General features: G+C 37.5%; 1 protein-coding gene across 2 annotated transcripts in view; it reads right to left on the bottom strand.

Annotated features, from left to right (window-relative positions):
* SPHKAP (SPHK1 interactor, AKAP domain containing) overlaps positions 1–13,028 on the bottom strand; it is a 166,319-nt gene that overhangs the window by 103,735 nt on the left and 49,556 nt on the right. For both annotated transcript variants that reach the window (XM_020970972.2, XM_020970973.2), the window contains exon 2: positions 11,179–11,281. In XM_020970972.2, the coding sequence (XP_020826631.1) occupies positions 11,179–11,281 (103 nt within the window). The remainder of the gene's footprint in view (positions 1–11,178; positions 11,282–13,028) is intronic.

Below are 13,028 nucleotides of genomic sequence, written 5' to 3'. Positions count from 1 at the left end.
CTTAGATGTTAGTGTTTTCTCCCTTTTCCCCAAACTATCATATATTTATTCATCTGTTTATATCTTGTATTCCCATGACAGAATGTAAACTCCTTGGGGGCAAGAACTATCAGTTTTTATCTCTATATCACCAGTGCCTAGCATAGTGCCTTGAACACACTAGGCTCTTAAAATGCTCACTGGCTTATAGTAGATGGAAAATACTAACCATGTTCTTCCTTCTATGATGGACATGATCACTCAATTCCTACGCTGTCTTGAAGGGCAGAGTATCAGAACCTCCATCCAACTAAGTCCATGACATAGTAGCTCTAGTCTATGTCAACGTTCTAAAATTGCAATTTGGTATAAGAGGAGAAACTCCTTCCTTCTTTCTCTCTCTCTTCAAAAATAATTATTTTCTGGCTGAGCTGTGAATCAATTTTAATTTGGTTGGCATAACAGCCATATCACAGCCAATGAGGCTTATGTGAGCTGTGATTATTGCTAAATGAAAAGGTTATTACACTGTCTCTAGCTGGCCTAATGCTTTTTGACTGCTCAGCCAGCCATTGACAAGGCGTCCCTAGAAACTTTCTAGGACGCTAGCTAAGTCTTCACATTCCTCCTTACATTTCAACTGATTCAGGCAGAAGTTTTAGGCAGAAATGCATCATCTAACACTGCGGGAATGTATGTTCAGCAGCACACACAATTGAATTCTTGAATGTTGCCTTGTATCACCCCAACGTGTTGTATGGAATTGGGGCCCAGGGATGCAAAGGACCTCCATGATGGGAACAGGGAATCCTCAAATGCCCTAAAGTATATATGATCCTGACCTGAGAGCTTCTGTATATCTGGTGTTCCTGATAGATTCCACTACTGGTGAGCTCCTTCAGGGGCCAAGCAATGCATAGCATTTGTTGTTGTTCTTGTTGTTGTTGTTGTTGTTCAGTTGTGACCAACTCTTTGTAGCCAAGTTTGGTTTTATTTGTTCATTCATTTGTTTGTTTTGGCAAAGATACTAGAGTGGCTTGACATTTCCTTCTCTGGCATCATTTAGTTGTGGAACTGAGACAAACAGGATTAAGTGACTTGCCCAGGATCACACAACTGGTAAGTATCTGAGGGTAAATTTGAACTCAGGAAGATGAGTCTTCCTGACTTCAGGCATAGTAAGCTCTTTAAGGAATGCTTGTTGACTGATCTGTTATTCTTGTAATTTATACCTCATCAACTCATAGGAGGGTGCCAATTTGGCAATCTTCAGAGTGGACAATTTACTTATTCCACAGGAAATGTATGTGGGGATCATAAATCATATAGATAGCATACTTATCAGTCCTGCGTATGACATAGCTGCCCAGAGGGATGATGAATAAGTGTGATGGCAGAACTAGAATCCAAAAGATCTTGTCAGTCGAGAATCCCATGAAATAAGTTGAATCTAATAAGTTAATATTAGTAGGGATAATAGAAAGTTCTATCCTTGAGTTCACAAAGTCAACTTTACAAGGATAGTAGGGGGAGGAGATTTTAACAGATTACAAGTTCATTGGGAGTCAACAAAGTGATAATTAAAAGAAATGACTCTTCATTATATTAGTTGAATAAGGTACAAAACATGAAAAACAGTCATTTTTTATAAATGAAAGTTATATAGCTCATTATTTTAAAGAGATTTCTTTTGAAGTTGGGCCTTCAATTTTATCCCTGACTCCCCCCCAAATACTACTTCAACATTTGGCTTCTTTGAAAGACATAGTGTCTAGAATGAGAGAGATAATAGTCCCATTGCATTTTGCCCTAATTAGAAGACATCTTGAGTGTTATCAATTCTGGCAACATTTTAGGAAAGACAATGCTAAGCTAGAGTGTCCAAAAAAAAGAAGAAGAAGACGAGGATGGTGAGGGACTTAGAGACCATGCCATGTAAGGGACAGTGGAAGGAATTTGGGAGAGGGAAAACTATGGCTATTTTCAATATTCAAAAAGCAATCCCATTGAAGCAGGATTGAATTTGTTCTCCTTAGCCCCAGCATTGACAGGCAAAAATCTGCAAAGGGATTTAGGTCTTTGCAAGGGGGAAAACACTTCCTAAGAACTACTCCTATCTAAAAGCTATGTGAATGTGCTGGTTTAGGTGGGTGTGGTTGCAGATATCTTCAAGTAAAGGCCAGATGTTTGGGGTTCTTGTCCAGATATGGGTTGAATTTTCAACTTGGACAGTCTCTGATTCTGTGAAAACTGATGAGGTTGGGGAAAACATGGTAGCATGGAAGGAAAAAAATGACATAATTTATGATATTTCTCTTGTTCCTTTGGACAATTTAATTTAATGTTAATGTTTTCCTTTCAAAGATTCTTCCATGCACTGAAAGACTTCTGAAACTTTTTGTGTATTTATTTTCCCCCAAGCCCCACTCACTAATACCTAGAAGCCGCTTCATGAAATCACATTGAATTAATCACTGGGCATAAATTATAAAAATAATGAAAAACAATTTTGTTGGATAACTGAAAGAAATAACTCTTCATTATATTAGTTGAATAAGATAGAAAACATGAAAAACAGTCATTTTTTATAATTGAAAGTTATATAGCTCATTATTTTAAAGAGATTTCTTTTGAAGTTGGGCCTTCAATTTTATCTTTGTAATGTAATATGGTGGCATGTTAACTCTTTCTTTGATAATTTTTTTATATTGGAAGATAAGTGGTTCCATTAAGGGCACAGGCACATTAAAGGCAAGGCACATTAGGATTACTGATGCTTGACTTTCTGCCTGGCTTATATCCTATACAGACAGAAATGGTGATGGCTATAGGCAGGAGAATTAGCTACAGATAGATGGCAACGTCCTTGCCAAAGCATGTTTTCTATGTAGAAAGAAACAATGGTACAAAATAAGCCAAGCAGATAAGAACCTTAACCACAAAAGGCAAAATGATAACTTGGTGGAAGTTGTAGGTATTCAATGACCACAGAAAAGCATATCAAGAAGAAGCAGGAAGAAGAGAAAGGGAAAGCAAAAGAGAAGAGGGCTAGCTAAAGGAAAATTTGGGTTGATGGGGCATAATAACTGTCTCCAAGTGTTGCTTAGAAGAGGGATTAAACTTGTTTTTCTTGTCTATAGGGAGTAGATGAAGGAACAAGGGAGTGGAAGTTGCAAAAAGGCAAATTTATATTTTTATATTAAGAAAATCTTCCTAAAGAATATTCCAAAGTAGAATGGATACTTCAGGAGGTAGTGGATTCTGCATGATTGAGGGTCTTCAATGCTAGATGGTTACTTGTAGGGTAAGTCATAGGGAGTCTTTGAATTTATCAATGTAGGTACTCCCTTGGATGGTCCGGGCTTCAACTCATCTACCTCTTCTCCTTCTGTGAAGAAATTGTCTACTTCCTCCCATAAATCTTCTGCAGAGGAAGCACATCCCATGTGAGATGCATCTTCATTTAGATCTCTTGTCATACAATGGATACAAGGGGATCATGCTGACTACTTATTATGTCTCACTTTCACTACATTATAGGCTCACTTCTTTATCTAGGCAATCCATCAATCAAGAAGTATTTATTAACAACCTGCTCTGTGCCAGGCACTATACTCAGCATGCATGAACAAAGAAGGAAAAATCCCTACTTACAATAAATTTTCATGCTAATGAAGGTGATAGCAAGGACATATAATATAAAGTACTTAACTACATATATTTCTTATCTGATGATATCTTTTGAACCATTTCTGCACAAGTCCTTGTACTCATGCCTACTATACACCTCTCCATAGCCATGTGTGTAACTTGAATTCCTCAGAGACTGTTATTCTTTGACTTCCCTCTATATTCCTTTATGCTAATGGATCTCTTAGTTCAAGAATGAAAATGACAACCTTTCCATTCCTGACTTTCCCCTTAATAATATATTCTGGAATTTTATCTGGAATAGAAGGCAAGCTCATTGGCATCAAATATGCAGACCATTATTTCTCTTTGATGAAAATGAGGCAACTCCCCAATTCTCTACAATCTCTCTCATAACTTCCTGCCTGAAGAATGAAAACTTCCTAGTTAGTTTCTCTGAATCCAGGGACTCCTGTCCCTCTGGTTCATCTTTCCCCTCCCATCTTTCTTTAATGACATTTTCTTCAAGGGCACTTTCCTGTTTAAGAACCTTCAATGTCTCTTATGGCATCATAGTTCAAGAATGGAAAGGGGCCCCAGAGCCCATTTAGTCAAATACTACTTTACTGATGAGAAAACAGACCCAGGGAGGTTAAAGATTTGCCCAAAGTCATGCAGATGGTGAACATCAGAGGCAAAATTTGAACCCAACGTCAAGAGCCACTGATATTTCCATTGTACCTTATTCAAAACGTTCTTGTGTGTTTTCATAAGGAGAAAAGAGACCTCCTAATTAAAGTTAGCATAACATCATTCTTTTGCAATGGTCTTGCAATGTGATAGCAGGCCACAACCTATTTGGTTGTAGAGGAGAATTTTTCAGGCAGGTATCACAACATGAAAAATGTGCTCTACTTCAACTATTGTCCCCAAGAGCACAAAACCCATCTGATCTATAACCAGAAGGAAAAGCCCATCTCTGCCATTACTCAAAATTCCAAAGTGGTAAAACTTTCCAAATCATTATGCAGTATCTTCTTCCCTTAAATTCTGAAATCTTGCAATGGCTTTTAGTCAAAAGCAATAAAACTCTGACCTAAAAAAAAAATCTTTAAAATATAGATCCTATTTTTTATATAGGAGGTTAGCTCTCAAGCTCTCCCTCTTTGTATAGTGATGCCTGAACAAATTAATTTAATTACTTTAGTTAATTCAAGCTTATCAGAAAGCTATGAGATTGGACAAAAGTGGGTTTTGCAGGATAAGATGATGTCAAGGGACATCAGAGGGGCCCTTCTTCAAATGGATCTGTGCTGCCTGAGGCAGTATCTTTAATGCTGCTTAAAGAGAACCACTTCAGCCTAGAACATCTGGAGCAACTTGAAAGACCTAATCAGATGGCATGGTAAGATCAAACCCTGCTTCCGGAAGCCCAGACGTGTTTTCAGTCCAATGCTTCTGATAAGTCCAAGTTTAAACAGATTTAATTAATGTGATAAAAAAAAAAGATGGTGAGATGGTGTGTTGATTTTTCTTCAACATTTTTTTTTCCACACAAAATCTCATTAGGAAACTTGGTTATAGTATCTCCTGTCCATCAGAGCTGCAGTGTGAGGGGCAAAACACAGACTACAAATATCTGGCTGTTGTTAGAGATACAAATTGAATAAAATCCTTTTGATAGTGGAAACTGAGCAGGTCAGCACTCTGCAATATGCAAAATGGCTTTCCTTTATTATTGATTATTTAGAATGGTCCTCTTTGCAAAAGACAAATAACAACCTGTGAGTAGCAGTAGCTGTCCCACTGGGGACCCAACTGGCCAGTTCCAGTTGGGCACCACAGCACCTTCATGTCTTCCCTTCCTTCCTTCCTTCCTTCCTTCCTTCCTTCCTTCCTTCCTTCCTTCCTTCCTTCCTCCCTCCCTCCCTTCCTCCCTTCCTTCCTTCCTCCCTCTCTCCCTCCCTCCCTCCCTCCCTCCCTCCCTCCCTCCCTTCCTTCCTTCCTTCCTTCCTTCCTTCCTTCCTTCCTTCCTTCCTTCCTTCCTTCCTTCCTTCTTTCCTTCTTTCTTTCCTTCCCTCTATCCCTTTACTCTTCCCTCCTTCCTTTCTCCCCCTTCTTTCCCTCCCTCCTTCCTCTTCCTCCCTCCTCAGCCTCTATCCACATAGAGAATCTGACCCTTACCTGGGGGTGCTCTGCCCAAAGGAATATAAATTTTAACAGCTGAAACCTAGCAAAATATCTTGGGTCTTACAAGTTAGATTCCTTTTTCATGGACCATGCATCAAACTCAAATCACTCTGGCTGTCATTGATTGGCCAACAATAGGTCCCAGACCAAGCCTCAGTGGGTCTAGTTTCTGTTCTGATGGCTCAGAATGAGTGTAAATAGAAATTGTTTGTGTTTTGGCCTGAAACCCTGAGGGTCTTCTCCTCCCAGATTAATTTTTTTTTTGACTAGGTAAAAGAGGCCATTCTTTGCCTCGTTTTTACTTGGCCTTAATGACTGAAGGGTGTTGCCTCAGATAAACTGAGACCTGGGAAAGACTTTAGCTTAGAAAGGCCAAGGTCTTCCCCTGCACTGAAGGCCATCTCCAGTCATTCTGATTTATGTCTTGCCACTGGACCCAGATGGTTCTGGAGGAGATAGTGAGGCTGATGACTCTGCACAGCCCTGCCTCCCTTAAATCCAATTCACTTGCAAGTCCTGATATCACCTTCCTGATATCATAGTCCTCTTTGAAAATGAAGGACAAACAACAACAATAACATTTAGAATGACTGCAGAGTAGTGGGAAGGGCTCTGGATTCATTGTCAAGAGATGCCTCTGACACTTATTAACTGTGTTACTGTGGCCGAGACACCTCCCTTCTCTGATCCTCAGTGTCCCTGTATGTAAAATTGGATCGTAATATTTGCTCTACCCCTTACAGTTATTGTGAGGGAAGTATTTTTGTGCTTTAAGACCTTGAAGTGCCAAAGAAATGTAAGCTATTACTGGTCAGCACTTTAAAGCATTTCCTTTCCTTTGTTAAATGGGAGTTTGCATTGGCACTAAGAATCAGAGCCATAGTAAAGTTTTCAGGTTACATTTGATGACCATATCTAGAGCCCCAGCTCTAACTTTTTCCCAGACTGTAGTCCCATCATTCCAAATTCAGCATGTTCAACATTAAACTCATCTTCTTCTCTTCTTAAAACATTTCCCCCTTTCTTCTTTATTTTTGTTAAAGGGACATCCATCCTCCAATGACCCAAGATCATGGACTTCATAAACTTGGGGCATTGGGAAGAGGCATTAACCTTGCTTTGCCTGACCTCAGAGGGCAGCATGAGGAGCTTAGGTGGAACGATCAAAGAGGCACATTTAGCTTTGCTGTAAGGGAAAATATTCCACATATTAAGAGATATCCAAAAATGTAGTAGACTGTGTTAAAGGATAGTGGTTTATACCTCCTTGAAGACTTTTAAGCAAAAACTGGATGATCAGTTGTTGGGCATGTAGTTTGTTGATTCCCCTGCCCCTTATGTAATTCAACCCCTATAGTTGAAGTATGCTTTGGACTAAATAACCTCCCAGGTCTCTTTCTTTTCCAACAGTCTCTGATTCTGTGATTTACCGTCATCTTTGACTCTTCCCTTTTTCTCACTTGACAAATCAAATCAGATGCTATTTCCTTTTGTTTCTATTTCTACAATATCTGTTGCACCAGGACCCTTTTCTGCATTCCCATTATAATTCACCATTCTATCATATCTCACCTATATTACTCTACTGATCACCTAACTGGTTTTCTTTTCTATTATCTATCTCCAGCCCCATTCATCATACACACTGCTTCCTGAATAATCTTCTAAATGTGTGATTATGATCAGAAAGGTCTTCTGTTAAGGAAAAAAATCCTTTAGAATGAAGTATGACCTCTTGATCTTGGCATAAATGAACCTCATAAGAGGTCTGGCCCATATTTTTCACATCCCTTAGGTTACAATGAACTTGGACTCTCTTTGTCACCCATTCTTGCATTATTTTCCCCTGTCTCTGTAACTTTACTCACATCAACACTGTGCTTGGATGGCTTTAGATTATTCCATCTCATTCCAAACTCCAACTTCTTTCTGTTGAAGTCCCTTCCTTCTTTCAAGGTCCAAATCAGATGCAACCGTCGTGTGCCTCCGCAGGTGAAAATGAATTATCCCTTCTTTGCTTTATCCTATTACCTTGCCTCTATTTCTCATTTGTGTTCATGTCATTCTATCTTGGATCATATCCTTTTTATGAGGAGGACCCATTTGACATTTATCTGTGTATCCCCTGCATATGACACATTGCAGCCAGTTAATATTTATTTTTATTAAATTCAGTTGTTGAATTTAAAACAAGGAAAACCTAAACAGCTGCTTATTAATGCTTCTTTCACTATGAGATTAAGTTCCAATGCTCTGTGATTCCAGCATACAAAAAAAAATCCCATTTATAATTTAATTTGAAAACTTGTTCATTTGATCTAATAAGAGTGGCAAGGGATGTAAAAAAAATGTAGTTGAAATGTCAAGCAAAATGATTCTGTTGCTATTTGGAGGGCATTGGCCCTACTGCGCTCACCATTTTTCTTCCATAGTTTCAGTACTATACTGCCTAAAATTCCATCAGTGTAAATTCATTCCTTTCTGAGGGCACATTGTGGGACTTTTAAAAGTATAAAAGACCCTAGGAAGGATGCACATTCCTATTATGTGTTTTTACAACACTGACATAACATCAATCAATTTCATACTCATCTTGTAATAGTTCATATATTTAAGTTTTTAATTTTTTAACTTTTGTAAAGTTGTCAAACAAGCAATATAATTTCATTTATTTTCAAAAATTTGTAACTTTGAATTAAACAGCTAATTTGGTCCTATTATGGAGTTAACTTTTCAATTTCCCTTTCATTTGAAAATCAGCTCTCTGTTCCTGTAAACTATGTGTCTCTTAATGCTGCATAACCTCACATTCATATTTTGGCTGCCATCTCATACTATTGATTCATATGGGGCTTGCAGGTCACTAAAAAACCAAGATCTTTTTCAGAGCAATTTCTGTCTAACTCTGTGTTATAATTGGGGTGTTAATTTTTTGTACCCAAGTATAACACATTTATTCCAATTGGATTTTGTCTTGTTAGATTCATTCCAAGGCTAGAACCTGTGAAGATCCTTTTAGATCCCAACTCGGATCCATTATGTCAGCTGTCCCTTCCAGCTTTGTGTCATCTACATTCATTTCTCCAGTGGGATCCTCTAGTGGACCCCTCATGCTACATTGGCTTTGAACCCTTCACAAATATTCTTGAGTCTGGCCATCCAGCTACATATGAACTTATCTGACTGTATTAGCATTTAATTCTTATCCTTCCATCTTCTCCACATGATTATTACAAGATATTTTTATCAAGAACTTTGTTAAAAATCTAGGTAAATGACTTCCCATCATTTACTAGTTTTGTTATCTTGTAAAACAACAACAACAACAACAAAAGAAACCTACCAGCCATACATATTAACTCCACCCACATTATTTGCATAAACTCTTGCTATGCTTACTAGCCTTTGCCTTCTTTGGCTGAATTTTCATTCATCTTTCAAAGTACAACTACAAGAGCCTAGCTCTGCTATGGAGTCTCCTCTGACCACTGCGGCATAGACATGGTGTTAGTTTCCTGAGGCTTTGAAATGACCAGATTGGATGAGATGATCTCTAAGATTCCTGCCAGCTCTGATGTTCTTTGGTCCTGTGACCTCTCTCATCTCTAAGCTGATAGCACTTTTTTGTCTGTACTGTTATTTGGTATTTAATCTGATAATGTCCTATGACATCTCTTACATAGTTGTCCTCTAAGTGTTATTTAACTTTTCATGTATTATCACATCACTTTTTAGTTGTGATTGTCTCATCTTTTCTACTTGATTATAATTTCAAAGCTCCTAGAGGTGTTATGGACACTTAATAAATTTTAGTTACATATGTAATAACTGATATCTTTTAACAGCAATTTAAAGTTTACACAATACTTATATACATTATTTCATTTGTCTCATGACAACCTTATGTTGTAGGTCCTATAGATATTATGATGACCATTTTGCAGGCTCAGAGAGAGTTTAAGTGACTTGTTCAAGTTATCAGAGGTAAGAGTTGAACCACGGTTTTTCTGACTTAAGTAAGACCATTACCCTATCTACTATGCCACCCTGCCTCATATAAGGAGAAACAGAGGGGGTGTGGTAATGGTAAATGTGGTGAAATTACCCTACTCATACATAACAGATGGGAGATTAAAACCATGTTACAATATGTTGACATTGTTATTTGTCACATGCTTTTATGTTTTTAATTATTGTAAAACCACCCTACAGGTTCTACCCCAGGCAGGAAGACCCAAGTGTGAGCTATGACTTGGGACCTTGAGTTAGGGAAACAATATGGTACATTGTATATATTAGTCACTTAATAAACCATTGAAATATAGGATTCCACTGTAGCCAGAAGTTTCAGACCAGAAAGGTAATCAAGGAGACTGGTTTCTAGTCTTAGGGCAACATGACCTTGCATAAGTCACTTTATCTGGGGCTCAGTTTATGTATCTATAAAATTGTGAGGTTGGATTAGATAATCTCTAACTTCCTTTGTAATTTTAAAATTCTGTGATCTGTATATTCATTGGTATCTGATGGGAGCTTTGAAGTAAGATAAGGTTTCTGAAAGGCAGAGTTAAGGAGAAAGTACATTTCAGGTAAGAAAAATGGCTTGTGCAAATGCCTGAAGGTTAGGAAGATGACATTTTCATGAAGAATCTGTCTATGTTGGGTGGAGCCTTTATGAAAATTTATAGAAAGGCATGCATTAGAACCACAGAGGAGAAGAAAGCATGGAGGGATTGTGACCCATTGGAGGTCTATCGAAGTATCACTTCAATTCAATACATATCTCTCAATGCTCTGGGCTTGGAATCAGGAAGACTCAGCTTCATGAGTTCAAATCTGGCCTCAGACATTAACTAGCGTGATCTTGAGCAAGTCACTTAACTTTGCCTCAGTTTCTCATCTGTAAAATAAGTTGGAGAAGGAAATGGCAAACCATTCCAGTATCTTTGCTAAGAACAACCCAAAATGAGGTTACAAAGAGTCAAATATGACTGAGATGACTCATCAACAACACCAACAAAAGGTACAAGTGATAGAGAGGAAACATGTCAAAGTAGGAAGAACGTAATTCAGGTGTCAACTTCTGTGGAGTCTTAGTCAAGGTCAAAGAAAATATTGAAAGATTGTCCTAGGTCTTGCATAGATTGTCAATGAGTTAATGGCTTCATGCATTGAATTAAAAAAAAAGTAAATTACTGTTAACTAGAAAATTTATGTTTTAGAAACTCACTAAAGAATAATTGAATTTCTAGGTGATTATCATTATTTGCTTCCTTTCTTCCCTCTACCCCATTTTAAATAAAGTTATAGAAGATAAAGGACACAGGTTGGCTGCCAAGTCCTCCCTTTGAGATGAAAGTAAACATCAAAAGAGGTTACCTTCTTACAGGCTGTGACTGAGCTCCCCAGACTGCTTCCTGAACTTTCGGTGCCACTGCACTGTTGCTCAGAAACTTCATACATCAGTGAGGATTCAAAGTTGCTGATGAAGATGTGAGTGCACCCAAAACACAGAAAAAGAGAACATGTCCCAGTAAGTTACAGTCATTCACGGGATTGGTTAAAAAAAAAAGTGACCAAAAAACCAAGCAACCAACCAAACAAAAAAAACAACCCATCACACAATTTGTTAGAAATGTTTTTCTTTTCTAGATTGCATCAAACCCTAAAAATCCATTGCTGGCATGAGCATTTCCTTGTTTGGCTCAGCTTTCCTGATTTGTAGACTCATCATGAGCTGTCCTGTTGTGTATAGGAAATTGCAGTGCTATCTATGCCTGCAGCCAACTATAATGCTTAGATGGACAGAATTGCATCTGCTTGCCTTTTAATAATACCCTAGTGAGTATCATGGCCATCTTTTCTTAAAATTAACAGTCGTACAGGGATTCTTAGCCTTTTTTATGGCATTGACCACCCCCTTTCCCATGCTGGCATTCTGATGAAGCCCATGGACCTCTCCTTGGAATAATATTTTTAAATGCAAAACTAAAATACACAGGATTACAAAGAGAAGCAATTTTGTCAAAATATAGTCATTACAATATTAAATTACAAATTGATGGGCTTCAGGTTAAGAACTCTTGTCCTAGACTCATAGAATATCAGAATTTCAAGATCAACTAATTAAATCCTCTCATTTTTCCAAATAGGAAGCTGCAGTCCGGAAAGATGACATGATATGTCCAAAAAGTCAATGACTGAATTCTTTATTGTGTCCTGCCTCAAAATGTCACAAAGATACCTCATTTTTCCCCCTCACAACTGTCTAGAGACATGAGTTATGTTGTAGAGAGAAGACTTTTCTACATAAATTGGACTAGATGATGTTTGAGGTTCTTTTCATGTCTGACATTCTTCGTTCTATGCTTCTGATCTTCAAAACTAGTCACTGTATAATCTGATAAACCTAAGGCTTTAAAAGCATTATTTGCAAATAATATTTTTAAATTAAAAAAAAACTTTAAAAAAGTCAATGACTACAACTTTAGGTGGTTGAATTAAAACGTAATTAAATTTAATATCTTAAAAAAGGTTTTTTGTACTTGTTTTCCTACAGCCCCTCCAACATTTATTACTTTCCCCTGTTTTTATCAACTTTTCCAATCTGATAAATCTGAGGTAGAAACTCAGAGTGATTTTATGTGCATTTCTTTAATTATTTGTGATATGGAACATTTTTTAAAATGTGGTAGTAGATACCTTTAATTTCTTTTCTTGAGAATTTCCTGTTTACCTTTGCCTATCAATTGGGGAATGGTTCATAAACTTATAAATATGAATCAGTTCTTTATGCATATTGGAAATGTCACCTTTATCAGAGGAATTTGCTGCAGAAGCTTTTCCTTCTGTTACTTATTTCCCTTATAATCTTAGCTGCATTGGTTTTGTTTACACGAAAACTTTTTAACTTTATATAATCAAGATTACAGATTTTACCTTCTGTAATGTCTTTTATCCCTTGTTTAATCATGAACTCTTCCTCACAGTTCTGCAAAACTAATGTCTTCTTGTTCTTCTAATTTATTTATGATGTGACCTATTATGTCTAGGTCATGTAACAATTTGGAGCTCAGCTTGGTTTGTGGTGTGAAGTGTTGGCCTAAACCTAATTTCTGCCAGACTGCTTTCTAATTTTCTCAACAATTTTTTTGTACAGCTATTCTGGAAAGTAATTTATCATCTACCCCCAAAGTATGGAATGCTACATACCACTTTACCCAGCAATA

Source organism: Phascolarctos cinereus, unplaced genomic scaffold (assembly GCF_003287225.1).
Source record: "Phascolarctos cinereus isolate Bilbo 61053 unplaced genomic scaffold, phaCin_HiC Scaffold_7;HRSCAF=346, whole genome shotgun sequence".
Taxonomy (NCBI): domain Eukaryota; kingdom Metazoa; phylum Chordata; class Mammalia; order Diprotodontia; family Phascolarctidae; genus Phascolarctos; species Phascolarctos cinereus.
Note: the sequence above shows the minus strand (reverse complement) of the source record. Positions and strands in the feature narration are given on the sequence as shown.